Source organism: Haematobia irritans, chromosome 4 (genome assembly GCF_050003625.1).
Source record: "Haematobia irritans isolate KBUSLIRL chromosome 4, ASM5000362v1, whole genome shotgun sequence".
Classification (NCBI taxonomy): Eukaryota; Metazoa; Arthropoda; class Insecta; order Diptera; family Muscidae; genus Haematobia; species Haematobia irritans.
In genome coordinates this window covers 156,359,763-156,375,083 of record NC_134400.1, presented here as the reverse complement: position 1 = coordinate 156,375,083, position 15,321 = coordinate 156,359,763, and the positions used below count along the sequence as shown (strand labels likewise).

The window sequence follows — 15,321 nt, the reverse complement described above, 5'->3', positions numbered from 1 at the left end:
CTAAAGTACGGGCGATATATTTAAGAATTGGCTTTAAATAGATCTTACCGGTATTACAGTTCAATACATGTATCATAACATTAGTATAATTAACATATCGGTTTAGATAAAATCTATTCATTGTTTTTATTCTTTAAATAGGAATATGATGAGATTACATGATAAATATATAAAAAAAAATGTACTTACAGCAATATACTGCCATCCTTTGTTGACTCGAACTAGTAAAGCTTCCTCTTCTGTAATGTAAGCCAAAGTTCCTGGAGGATTCATGGCAGATTTCTGTGCAGATAAAAGATTAAACGTTTTCTTAAAATATAATGTTTAGAATTTTGCAAAGGAAAAGAAATGTATACAGTCGAAATATAGGTTAGACTTCTTTATCCCCGGTCACAAAATTTGTGATGCGCGTCCATGAATTCGTGTTAATATATATATATATATATATATATATATATATATATATATATATATATATATATATATATCCGCAGAAAAGGAATATGATAACCCACAACATGCTTCAAAAGTATACTGGTACTTTGGAACGGGTACCATTTCATAAGTTTGTCACAACCATTCCATTCTGGTCTGGCAGACCCAATGTTTTGGCCAAAAATCTAAATTCTAAATTCAAAATTTATTACAGTCATACGGTAATAAATACTTTCAGATGTCAGAAAATATAGTTTGTTAAAATATACGTCAAAAACCCGTTATTTCCCAGGGCTGACAACATGTGCAATTTTCTGGATTTTAACTATAACACGTGTTGTGATTTTTAACATATCAAGAACACTTTTCAAAGTAAAGTAAAAATATATTATTAATATTTATAATATGGAAATGAAAGATGATGGTAGGTAGTTTAATTATCAAAAAACAAAATGTGAAAATGTTAATGTGATATGAAATAATAGTGTTATTATATAACCTCAAATTTAAACAAGTATATATGGACGTAAGTTCGGTCATGCCGAATCTTATGTACCCTTCACCATGGATAGCGTAGTAACTTCTACGAAATCGAATTATTATTATTAACAAATTTCAACTGACTCGGATGAAAATTGCTCCTCCAAGAGGCTCCAAAACCAAATCTCGGGATCGGTTTATATGGGGGCTATATATGATTATGGACTGATATGGACCACTTTTGGCATGGTTGTTAAATATCATATATTAACACCACGTACCAAATTTCAACCAAGATCGGATGAATTTTGCTTCTCCATGAGGCTCCAAAACCAAATCTCGGGATGGGTTTACATGGGGCTATATATATGAACCAATTTCTGCATGGTTGTTGAATACCATATACTAACATCACGTACCAAATTTCAACCGGATCGGATGAATTTTGCTCTTCCAAAGGGCTCCGTAGGTCAAATCTGGAGATCGGTTTAAATGGGTGCTATACATAATTATGGACCGATTTCGACCAATTTTTGCATGGGTGTTTGAGGCCATATATTAACACCACGTACCACATTTCAACTGAATCATATGAATTTTGGTCTTCCAAGAGGCTCCGGAGGTCAAATCTGGGGATCGGTTTATATGGGGGCTGTATATAATTATGTAAATTTTCTTTTCTTGGAGGCTCCGCAAGCCAAATCGGGGGATCGGTTTATATGGGGGCTATATATAATTATTGACCAATGTGGACCAATTTTTGCATAGTTGTTAGAGACCATATACTTACACCATGTACCAAATTTCAACGCGATCGGATAAAATTTGCTTCTCTTAGAGGCTCCGCAAGCCAATCTGGGGATCGGTTTGTATGGGGGCTATATATAGTTATGGACCGATGTGGACCAATTTTTGAATGGTTGTTAGATACCATATACTAACACCATGTACCAAATTTCAGCCGGATCGGATGAAATTTGCTTCTCTTAGAGGATTCGCAAGCCAAATCTGGGGGTCCGTTTACATGGGGGCTATACGTAAAAGTGGACCGATATGACCCATGTGCAATACCATCCGACCTACATCAATAACGACTACTTGTGCGAAGTTTCAAGGCGATAGCTTGTTTCGTTCGGAAGTTAGCGTGATTTCAACAGACGGACGGACTTGCTTTGATCGACCCAGAATTTCACCACAAATATATATACTTTATGGGGTCTTAGAGCAATATTTCGATGTGTTACAAATGGAATGACAAAGTTAATATACCCCCATCCTATGGTGGATGGTATAAAAAACCGTTATTTGCCAGGGCTGACAACATGTGGAATTGTCTTGATTTTAACTATAACACGTGTTGTGATTTTTAACATATCAAGAACACTTTTCAAAGTAAAGTAAAAATATATTATTAATATTGGTAATATGGAAATGAAAGATGATGGTAAGTACTTTGATTATCAAACAACAAAATGTGAAAATGTTAATGTGATATGAAATAATAGTGCTATTATATAACCTCAAATTTAAAAAATCAAAAATTTTCGTAAAAATAAATGGAATAAAACTAAAAAATCCACCTTATTCCACTTTGGCTTTAAAACAGGATGATTCTAGAATATCTCATGTATTAAATTCCGCTTTAACCATCTGCTTTTATCAGTTTATATATATATATATATATATATATATATATATATATATATATATATATATATATATATATATATATATATATATATATATATATATATATATATATATATATATATATATATATATATATATATATATATATAGATATATATATATATATATATATATATATATATATATATATATATATATATATATATATGGTGGTGGGTATCAAAATATGAAAGCAGTATATTTTGACACGCTGTCTCCCACACTGTATTGGGACAGGCAGGATTAGTCTTAAAGGTTTTGTCCTTTTGAATCAATGTCTAGAATATTTAGTGGTGATCAGAACAACCGCTTAAGCGCTATTATTTTTGGCCAAAAAATTGGGGCCGCCAGACCATAGCGCATTGTTTTGTCTCAGAAAAGATGTATTCGATTTCTGTAATAATTATAAATTGGCGAGAAAACAATATTTTTGCGATCAAAAGTTCGATGCTCCTTGTCAAAATGCAAAAAAAGCAATAAGTATGCAATAAGATGAGGTGAACATCTTACTTCTCTTCGTATATATGGTAGCTTACAATAAATTTGAAAGATTTCAAATTGCATGGAAAATATTGGTCTACATAATGATTCTGTATTGAAACAAATATTTTCGTGGTATTACTGATTACGCAACCTTAATTTTAGGATGCGCCATTTACGCAATAATAAGGACAATTTTTTTTTAAATAATGAAAATGTAATTAAAAGAAAATTTATAATCATAGACTCAAAATTTTTTTTTTATTTATAGGAAACAAATTATGAAAACTAGCGTCCTTTCGTTAAAGTCGTGTGTCTTTGAACTAAGGCCAAATTTACTAAAAGTAAAGAAACATACTTTTGATTTAAAGAAATCGTCCATAAATTAACTGAAACATTGAATCTTTAGATTTAGGATAAGGAACGCTTTAAATATAGGCTAATAAATTTTTTGAGGATTTTGCATCGTCGGTTTAAAGTTTTTTTTTTTTTTGAATTAGATTAGAAAAACAATGTTTAATCCTTAAAAGTAGATCAAACTTTTTGGATCCAAGTAACCTAAGTATGAATATAATACAGATAGGTCGACAAGGCATAGACAGGAATTTTTTGTATAAATTTATTATAATTTTAATACTAAATAATGTAATTTCTTTTCGGCTATTCTTATTTTTTTCTCTCTCTCTCTCTCTGATAAAAAATATACCGGTGAGTTTTTGCATTATTTTCAGGAGATTAAAATTAGTACTTAGTGAATTTAAATAGATATATTATATTTCTATTGAAAGAATGTTAAAATTCAATATTATATAATTTTTTATTTGCTATTTATACCCTTCACCACTACTGTGGTACAGGGTATAATAAGTTTGTGCATTTGTATGTAACGCCAAGAAGGAAAAGTCTGAGACCCATCGTTTAGTATACCGATCGTCTTAGAATTAAATTCTGAGTCGATTTAGCGATGTCCGTCTGTCTGTCTGTCTGTCTGTCCGTCTGTCTGTCTGTTGATGTATTTTTATGTGCAAAGTACAGCTCGCAGTTTTAGCCCGATTGTCCTAAAATTTGGTATAGGGTCCTGTTTCGGCTCAAAGACGATCCCTATTGATTTTGGGATTGGGATCGGTTCAGATTTAGATATAGCTGCCATATATATTTTTCACCGATCTGGTCATAATTGGCGTGTATATCAACCGATCTTCCTCAAATTCCGTACATCCGAATATTTTATGAGTCTCGAAAAACTTGCAAAATATCAGCCAAATCGGTTCAGATTTAGATATAGCTCCCATATATAGCTTTCGCCCGATTTACACTCATTTGCCCACAGAGGCCAAGTTTTTGCTCCAATTTAGTTGAAATTTTGCATAGGTAGTAGAATTAGCATTATAGCTATGCGTGCCAAATTTGGTTGAAATAGGTTCAGATTTAGATATAGCTCCCATATATAGCTTTCGCCCGATTTACACTCAAATGACCACAGAGGCCAATTTTTTCCTCCGATTTAGTTGAAATTTTGCACAGGGAGTATAATTAGCATTGTAGCTATGCGTGCCAAATTTGGTTGAAATCGGTTCAGATTTAGATATAGCTCCCATATATAGCTTTCGCCCGATTTACATTCATATGACCACAGAGGCCAATTTTTAACTCCGATTTAGTTAAAATTTTTCACAGGGAGTAGAATTAGCATTGTTACTATGCGTGCCAAATTTGGTTGAAATCGGTTCAGATTTAGATATAGCTCCCATATATATGTTTTTCTGATTTCGACAAAAATGGTCAAAATACCAACATTTTCCTTGTAAAATCGCCACTGCTTAGTCTAAAAGTTGTAAAAATGACTCTAATTTTCCTAAACTTCTAATGCATATATATCGAGCGATATATCATAAATAAACTTTTGCGAAGTTTTCTTAAAATTGCTCCAGATTTAAATGTTTCCCATATGTATGCCCTTCATCACTACTGTGGTACAGGGTATAATAAGTTTGTGCATTTGTATGTAACGCCAAGAAGGAAAAGTCTGAGACCCATCGTTTAGTACACCGATGGTCTTAGAATTAAATTGTGAGTCGATTTAGCGATGTCCGTCAGTCCGTCTGTCTGTCTGATGATGTATTTTTGTGTGCAAAGTACAGCTCGCAGTTTTAGTCCGATTGTCCTAAAATTTGGTATAGGGTCCTATTTAGGCTCAAAGACGATCCCTATTGATTTTGGAAAAAATCAGGTTCAGATTTAGATATAGCTGCCATATATATTTTTCACCGATCTGGTCATAATTGACGTGTATATCAACCGATCTTCCTCAAATTCCGTACATCCGAATATTTTATGAGTCTCGAAAAACTTGCAAAATATCAGCCAAATCGGTTCAGATTTAGATATAGCTCCCATATATAGCTTTCGCCCGATTTACACTCAAATGACCACAGAGGCCAATTTTTTGCTCCGATTTAGTTGAAATTTTGCACAGGGAGTAGAGTTGGCATTGTAGCTATGCGTGCCAAATTTGGTTGACATCGGTTCAGATTTAGATTTAGCTCCCATATATAGCTTTAGCCCGACATACACTCATATGATCACAGAGGCCAATTTTTTACTCCGATTTAGTTGAAATTTTGCACAGGGAGTAGAATAAGAATTGTAGCTATGCGTGCCAAATTTGGTTGAAATCGATTCAGATTTAGATATAGCTCCCATATATATGTTTTTCTGATTTCGACAAAAATGGTCAAAATACTAACATTTTCCTTATAAAATCGCCACTGCTTAGTCTAAAAGTTGTAAAAATGGCTCTAATTTTCCTAAACTTTTAATACATATATATCGAGCGATAAATCATAAATAAACTTTTGCGAAGTTTCCTTAAAATTGCTTCAGATATAAATGTTTCCCATATTTATACCCTCCACACTGTGGAACAGGGTATTATAAGTTAGTGCATATGTTTGCAACACCCAGAGGGAGACGAGATAGACACATGGTGTCTTTGGCAAAAATGCTCAGGGTGAGATCCTGAGTCGATATAGCCATGTCCGTCTGTCCGTCTGTCCATCTGTCCGTGAACACATTTTTGTAATCAAAGTCTAGGTCGCAGTTTTAGTCCAATCGACTTCAAATTTGGCACAAGTATATGTTTTGGCTCAGAATAGATACCTATTGATTTTGGAAGAAATCGGTTCAGATTTAGATATAGCTCCCATATATATCTTTCGCCCGATATGCACTAATATGGACCCAGCAGCCATAGTTTTATACCGATTTGCTTGAAATTTTGTACAAACATAACACTTAGTCGTATAGTCAAGTGTGCAAAATTTGATTGAAATCGGTTCAGATTTAGATATAGCTCCCATATATATCTTTCGCCCGATATGGACTAATGTGGTCCTAAAAGACAGAGTTTTGGCCCAATGTGGTTGAAATTTTGCACTAGGAGTTCAATTAGTAGTGTAGTCTAGTGTGCCAAATTTTATTGAAATCGGTTCAGATTTAGATATAGCTCCCATATATATCGTTCGCCCGATTTACACTCATATGACCACAGAGGCCAATTTTTTGCTCCGATTTAGTTGCAATTTTGCACAGGGAGTAGAATTAGCATTGTAGCTATGCGTGCCAAGTTTGTTTGAAATCGGTTCAGATTTAGATATATCTCCCATATATAGCTTTCGCCCGATTTACACTCACATGACCATAGAGGCCAATTTTTAACTCCGATTTAGTTGAAATTTTGCACAGGGAGTAGAATTAACATTGTAGCTATGCGTGCCAAATTTGGTTGAAATCGGTTCAGATTTAGATGTAGCTCCCGTATATAGCTTTCGCCCGATTTACACTCATATGACCACAGTGGCCAATCTTTTACTCCGATTTAAGTGAAATTTTGCACAGGGAGTAGAATTAGCATTGTAGCTATGCGTGCCAAATTTGGTTGAAATCGGTTTAGATATAGCTCCCATATATATGTTTTTCTGATTTCGACAAAAATGGTCAAAATACCAACATTTTCCTTGTAAAATCGCCACTGCTTAGTCCAAAAGTTGTAAAAACGACTCTAATTTTCCTAAACTTGTAATACATATATATCGAGCGATAAATCATAAATAAACTTTTGCGAAGTTTCCTTAAAATTGCTTCAGATTTAAATGGTTCCCATATTTTTATACCCTCCATCATAGGATGGGGGTATATTAACTTTGTCATTCCGTTTGTAACACATCGAAATATTGCTCTAAGACCCCATAAAGTATATATATTCTGGGTCGTGGTGACATTCTGAGTCGATCTAAGCATGTCCGTCCGTCCGTCCGTCCGTCCGTCCGTCCGTCCGTCCGTCCGTCCGTCCGTCCGTCCGTCTGTTGAAATCACGCTAACTTCCGAACGAAACAAGCTATCGACTTGAAACTTGGCATAAGTAGTTGTTATCGATGTAGGTCGGATGGTATTGAAAATGGGCCATATCGGTTTACTTTTACGTATAGCCCCCATATAAAGGGACCCTCAGATTTGGCTTGTGGAGCCTCTAACAGAAGCATATTTCATCCGATCCGGCTGAAATTTGGTACATCGTGTTGGTATATGGTCTCTAACAACCATGCAAAAATTGGTCTACATCGGTCCATAATTATATATAGCCGCCATATAAACCGATCCCCAGATTTGGCTTCCGGAGCCTCTAAGAGAAGCATATTTCATCCGATCCGTCTGAAATTTGGTACATGGTGTTGGTATATGGTCTCTAACAACCGTGCAAAAATTGGTCCACATCGGTCCATAATTATATATAGCCCCCATATAAACCGATCCCCAGATTTGGCTTGCGGAGCCTAAAAGAGAAGCAAATTTCATCCGATCCGGCTGAAATTTGGTACTTGGTGTTGGTATATGGTCCCTAACAACCATGCAAAAATTGGTCTACATCGGTCCATAATTATATACAGCCCCCATATAAACCGATCCCCAGATTTGGCTTCCGGAGCCTCTAAGAGAAGCATATTTCATCCGATCCGGCTGAAATTTGGTACATGGTGTTGGTATATGGTCTCTAACAATCATGCAAAAATTGGTCCACATCGGTCCATAATTATATATAACCCCCATATAAAACGATCCCCAGATTTGGATTGCGGAGCCTCAAAGAGAAGCAAATTTCATCCGATCCGGCTGAAATTTGGTACATGATGTTGGTATATGGTCTCTAACAACCATGCAAAAATTGGTCCACATCGGTTCATAATTATATATAGCCCCCATATAAACCGATCCCCAGATTTGGCTTGCGAAGTCTCCAAGAGAAGCAAATTTCATCCAAGCCGGTTGTAATTTGGAACATGGTGTTAGTATATGATCTTTAACAACCGTGCCAGAATTGGTCCATATCGGTCCATAATTATATATAGCCCCCATATAAAACGTTCTCCAGATTTGACCTCCGGAGCCTCTTGGAGGAGCAAAATTCATCCGATCCGGTTCAAATTAGGAACGTGGTGTTAGTATATGGTCGCTAACAACCATACCAAAATTGGTCCAATCACACAAAAATTGGTCCATATCGGTTCATAATCATGGTTGCCACTAGAGCCAAAAATAATCTACCAAAAATTTATTTCTATAGAAAATTTTGTCAAAATTTTATTTCTAGAGAAAATTTTGTTAAAATTTTATTCGGTTCATAATAAAATTTTCATAATTTTCAAAATTTTATTTCTATAGAAAATTTTGTCAAAATTTTATTTCTATAGAAAATTTTGTTCAAATTTTATTCGGTTCATAATCATGGTTGCCACTCGAGCCACAAATAATCTACCAAGATTTTATTTCTATAGAAAATTTTGTCAAAAGTTTATTTCTATAGAAAATTTTGTCAAAATTTTATTTCTGTAGAAATTTTTGTCAAAATTTTCTTTCTATAGAATATTTTGTCAACATTTTTATTTCTATAGAAAATTTTGTGAAAATTTTATTTCTATAGAAAATTTTGTTAAAATTTTATTTCTGTAGAAAATTTTGTCAAAATTGTATGTCTACTTTGTCAAACAGAATTATATAAGTATTGCCATCGGCAAGCGTTACCGCAACTTAAGTAATTCGATTGTGGATGGCAGTGTTTAGAAGAAGTTTCTACGCAATCCATGATGGAGGGTACATAAGCTTCGGCCTGGCCGAACTTACGGCCGTATATACTTGTTTTTACTAACATTGTGTTCCTCCCTAGTGCATTAGCCGACTTAAATTTTGAGTCTATAGATTTTGTAGAAGTCTATCAAATTCTGTACAGATCGAGTGATATTTAAATGTATGTATTTGGGACAATCCTTTATATATAGCCCCCAACACATTTGACGGATGTGATATGGTATCGAAAATTTAGATCTACAAAGTGGTGCAGGGTATAATATAGTCGGCCCCGCCCGACTTTAGACTTTCCTTGTCTATAGATTTTGTGGAAGTCTATCATATTCTGTCCAGATCGAGTGATATTTAACATAAATGTATGTATCTTGGATAAACCTTTATATATAGCCCCCAACACATTTGACGGATGTGATATGGTATCGGAAATTTAGATCTACAAAGTGGTGCAGGGTATAATATAGTCGGCCCCGCCCGACTTTAGACTTTCCTTACTTGTTTTTTACTAAAATTGTGTTCCACCCTAGTGCATTAGCCATCTTAAATTTTGAGTTTATAGATTTTGTAGAAGTCTATCAAATTCTGTCCAAATCAAGTGATATTTAATTGTATGTATTTGGCACAAACCTTTATATATAGCGCCCAACACATTTGACGGATGTGATATGGTATCGAAAATTTAGATCTACAAAGTGGTGCAGGGTATAAGTCGGCCCCGCCCGACGTTAGACTTTCCTTACTTGTTTTGTTTTCAATTTTTATAGAAAATATTAAATAAGTTGTTTTGGTAAATAAATTAACCTAAATAGATTTTCCAAAAGTCCACAGATATATACAAACAAGAAAATAAAACAGATATATACGGCCGTAAGTTCGGCCAGGCCGAAGCTTTTGTACCATCCACCATGGATTGCGTAGAAACTTCTACTAAAGACTGTCATCCACAATCGAATTATTTGGGTTGCGGTAACACTTGCCGGTGGCAAGGTATCTTAAAACTTCCTAACACCGTCTTGTAAATTCTAAGTTAGTCCATACGTGGTATATATTAAACTAAAAAAAGACCGATTAAATACGTATATAATTCAGTTTGACAAAATTTTCTATAGAATTAAAATGTTAACAACATAAAATTTTGACATTTTTTATAGAAATACAATTTTGACAAAATTTTCTATAGAAATAAAATTTTGACTAAATTTTCTATAGAAATAAAATCTTGGTAGATTATTTTTGGCTCGAGTGGCAAAAGTGGACCGATATGGCCCATTTGCAATATCATCCGACCTACATCAATAACAACTACTTATGCGAAGTTTCAAGTCGATAGCTTGTTTCGTTCGGAAGTTAGTGTGATTTCAACAGAGGGACGGACATTCTTAGATCGACTCAGAATTTCACAACGACCCACAATATGTGTATACTTTATGGGGTCTTAGAGCAATGTTTCGATGTGTTGTGGTGGAGGATATGAAAAAGTTTACTTTGATCTAAAGATTTTGACTTTCCGTTAAGGATTTTCGTAGTATTTCCGAGCCAAAGATGCGGCTTTTTTAAATACCGACAGTTTTTAGGGACCTATATAGCTTTAATTCTAGAATCAAAAAAATTACAATTAGTATACAGATGACATTTAGTGAATTTTCATTCTGTTTTTGCAATATATTATTAAAGCTATTCACGTACAAAATGTTTTATTAATCAAAAAAAAAAAAAAAATAATAAAGATACAAAATCCTCAAAATAAATCTTAGTCTATATTTGAAGCGTATTTATCTTAAATCTAATTATTTAATATTTCAGTTAATTTAAGGACAATTTTTTTAATTCAATTTTTTTTTTACTTTAAGGGAAATTTTTAAATTTCATTATTTTAAAGAAATTTGTACTTAATATTGTGTAAATGACACATTTTAAAATTAAGGATACGTTATCTTTAATGCCACGTTAATTTCAGTGTATTGTCAGATATTGTTGTATTGATGCGTTTTACAAACGGAATGGAAAACTGTTTACACCACCCACCTTGCCTTACCTACATTTAATTCAATTAAATAATACCACTTCATTTCAAATGATTTCAGATTAAAACAAAAATCCCAATTTTTTTAAATTTTCAGCAAATCGATTGAGAAGAGATTTTTTGAGTGTTTCGTCATAAATAAAGATACTTACCTTTGTCATTTCATCAATATTGGGGAAGGTGACGGCACCCGGTACTATACGCATATTCCATGATGAAGCCGAAAAATACGGTGTCTCTTCGTCATCATCGCGAGCATTATGTCTGGTGCTGGAGGGGCCTGGTGGACCAGGAGGTCCTGGCGGTCCTGCGGAGAAAAAAACGTGTTAAAATACCATCACATTGGAATAATAAAACACAGAACTCTAGAAACACAGTTAACCATTACATGATTAAAGAGAATAACATAATAAATCTAAGCGAATAAAACAGTGACAAATATATAGAAATTTATTGAAATCAAAAAATATGTAACATTATGTTAAAAATAATTGTGGAAATAAAATTAAAACTATTGCACAAAAATGAAAATGGACCTTTAGGAGACACCCAAATAGATATATTGTGATTTAACCCCATACAGAAAGTTTGTGATGACAACGTCGTCATCATCAGCATTTAGCAGTGATACAACTTAAACATCGGGTAAAAATGACATGGCAGGAATTCCCCCCCCCCCAAAAAAAAAAAAAAAATAAATAAATAAAACAACAAATATTACATATAACCACCAAGAGGGCAGTGACAAATACTGTCATTCACTTGTACAACAGAGCCCAAAAGGAGGGAAGGAAGGGCAAAAATATAAGTTTGCGGATTGTGATGAGTTTGCAACATTTGTTTCTATTTTTGATTTTACATTGAAAATCTTGTATCCCTCTTGGGTTCTTCTACAGCCCTATCTGTGGTTGCAATACTTCTCCCATTGCAAGCATCATTAATGATACCTACGATGACAACAGTGAATTGTATCATCAAACAGGCGAAATGCAAAGCAAAAAGAAAATAGCAAAGCAACGTGAAAATTGTGAAATATCATAACAACAAGTATATACGAGGTAAGATTCGGCTAGGGCGAATCTTAAATACCCGCCACCATGAATCAAATACAATAGTTTCCTTTCAAAAAACAGCTTCAAATAAAATGGAATTCTATAAAATTTTACCCCATTTACTCGAATGAGCACGAGAATCAAAATCGGCAAATTTTTCTTCTAGTTCCGGAAAAATTTGAATTTCAATCCCTTCAAGGCTATATTACACTCATACCGATATAAATCAAATTTGCCACATATCTTTATGGACTTAAAATATCTCCAGATTTCTATTTTTAGGACAATTAGATCGAAACTGCAGTGTCTAAGTGGTCGGAATTTTACCAAAAGAAATCAGATAAAAATTTCGTTGTCCAGAAGCTCAATTTCCGGTAAAACGTATACAAATTGCGGTATATTGAAGGTCAAGAAATCCAATCGTTGTTCCATTGGTTCTTTAATAATGAAACAAATTCGTTTATATAACGACGAAACGTTTGCATCTACCAACGAGTATTTTCAAAATCTGTGCCTCATATCAAAATGATAGCGCCAGTGTTGAAGGCTCTAGCGTGATTACAACGGACAGTTTTAGACGGATATGGTTTGTCCCTGATCAAGATATATTTTACATAGTCTGAAATCGATATTTCAATGTGTTACAAACGTAATGGAAAACGTATTATAACCGTACTTATCGTGATTTGTATAAAAAATTAAGTTAAATTAAAATGTAGTGAACAATTGAATTAAATATTCGAATGGATGAAAGGAAAATAGGGGCGACCAGCATATCATGTAGTCATGTCGTGCATTAAGTTGTTTCAACAAATATGAGAATTTCATATGGCTGCACCCACAAACATATTAGGCTTCAAGCATATATATATTATCAGAATTTGTTCAAACAAAAATTTTTTGTACTGTGCAAACACGTTATGTTTCATGAATAAAATTTTAATCACTCTGTTAATATTTTTAATTATTTTTCAAATATCTACTATCAACTTAGTATACATTGAATCTTATGAAATAAATTTTTCTAGTTTGTTCAAATACATTGTTATACTCTCCACCATAGGATGGGAGGTATATTATGTTTGTCATTCCGTTTGTAACACATCGAAATATTGGTCTAAGACCCCATAAAGTATGTATATATATTCTGGGTCGTGGTGAAATTCTGAGTCGATCTAGCGATGTCCGTCCGTCCGTCTGTTGAAATCACGCTAACTTCCGAACGAAACAAGCTATCGACTTGCAACTTGGCATAAGTAATTGTTATTGATGTAGGTCGGATAGTATTGTACGTGGGTCATATCGGACCATTTGTATGTATAGCCCCCTACATTTGGCTTGCAAAGCCTCTTTAAGGAGCAAAATGCATTCGATCCGGATGAAATTTGGTACGAGGTGTTTGTATATGGTCTCTAACAACCATGTAAAAATTGGTCCATATCGCTCCATAATTATATATAGGCCCCATATAAGCCGATCCCCAGATTTGACTTCCGGAGCCTCTTAGATGAGCAAAATTCATCCGTTCCGGTTGCATTTTGGTACGTGGTGTTCGTATATTGTCTCTAACAACCATGTAAAAATTGGTCCATATCGCTCCATAATTATATATAGACACCATATAAACCTATCCCCGGATATGACCTCCGGAGCCTCTTGGAGGAGCATAATTGTTAGTATATAGTCTCTAACAATCATGCAAAAATTGATCCATATCGGTCCATAATTATATATAGCCCTTACATAAATCGATCCCCAGATTTGACCTCTGGAACCTCTTCGGGGAGCAAAATTCATCCGATCCGGTTGCATTTTGGTACGTGATGTTAGTATATAGTCTTTAACAAACATGTAAAAATTGGTCCATATCGCTCCATAATTCTATATAGGCCCCATATAAACCGATCCCCAGATTTGACCTCCCGGAGCCTCTTGGAAAAGCAAATTTCATCCGATTCGGTTCGAATTTGGTGCATGGTGTTAGTATATAGTCTCTAACAGTCATGCAAAAATTTGTCCATATCGCTCCATAATTCTATATAGGCCCCATATAAACCGATCCCCAGATTTGACCTCCGGAACCTCTTGGAGAAGCAAAATTCATCCCATTCGGTGGAAATTTGGTATATTGCGTTAGTATATGGCCACTAACAGCCATGCAAAAATTGGTCCATATTGGTCCATAGTTATATATAGCCGATCGCCAATCACAGAAAAATTGGTCCTTATCGCCAAAAATAATCTACCAAAATTTTATTTCTATAGAAACCCTATGGGAAATTTGTGCAAATTGCCACTGACGGACCTATCACAGAACTGGTACCTGTGCTCCAGTTAGTGCTCGCTTGATATTAAAATTTTAGATCCATTAAGATTTTAAAATCAAGCATTTTCACATTTAGTGAAATAAAATTATCAGAATAACCTATTGTTCGTCATATTTCAAAAGTTTTTTTTTTTCATTTCGGGTTCGACTGGGATGCCCAAATTGAAACAGATTTCTAAGAGTTTGTCCTACACTGGTTCCTGAGGACATGTCTATGGGGTGTTTCTGCTAAATTGTCCCAGGACTAAAATGTAAGTTTACCCCGTCAATGACAAACTTATGTTAAAGTGACCGGTCCCTTCCAAACGTTTTGACCAGAACTGGGACTGGTCCATACACATCAGGGACTAGTCCTATACCGGTTATGTGGTTGAACCATTTCCCGTAGGGAAACTATGTCAAAATGTTTATACCCTGCGCCACATTGTGGAACAGAGTATTATAAGTTAGTGCATATGTTTGCAACACCCAGAAGGAGACGAGATAGACACATGGTGTCTTTGGCAAAAATGGGCTCCTGAGTCGATATAGCCATGTCCGTCTGTCCGTGAACACATTTTTGTAATCAAAGTCTAGGTCGCAGTTTTAGTCCAATCGACTTCAAATTTGGCAAGAGTATGTGTTTTGGCTCAGAATAGATACCTATTGATTTTGGAAGAAATCGGTTCAGATTTAGATATACCTCCCATATATATCTT

General features: G+C 34.4%; 1 protein-coding gene across 6 annotated transcripts in view; it reads right to left on the bottom strand.

Annotated features, from left to right (window-relative positions):
- The window catches only part of Mp (collagen XV/XVIII-type protein multiplexin), a 1,363,033-nt gene that overhangs the window by 304,952 nt on the left and 1,042,760 nt on the right, over window positions 1-15,321 (bottom strand). For all 6 annotated transcript variants that reach the window (XM_075303610.1, XM_075303614.1, XM_075303611.1 and 3 more), the window contains 2 exons: window positions 11,398-11,552; window positions 190-282 (listed from right to left, as the gene is read on the bottom strand). In XM_075303610.1, the coding sequence (XP_075159725.1) occupies window positions 190-282; window positions 11,398-11,552 (248 nt within the window). The remainder of the gene's footprint in view (window positions 1-189; window positions 283-11,397; window positions 11,553-15,321) is intronic.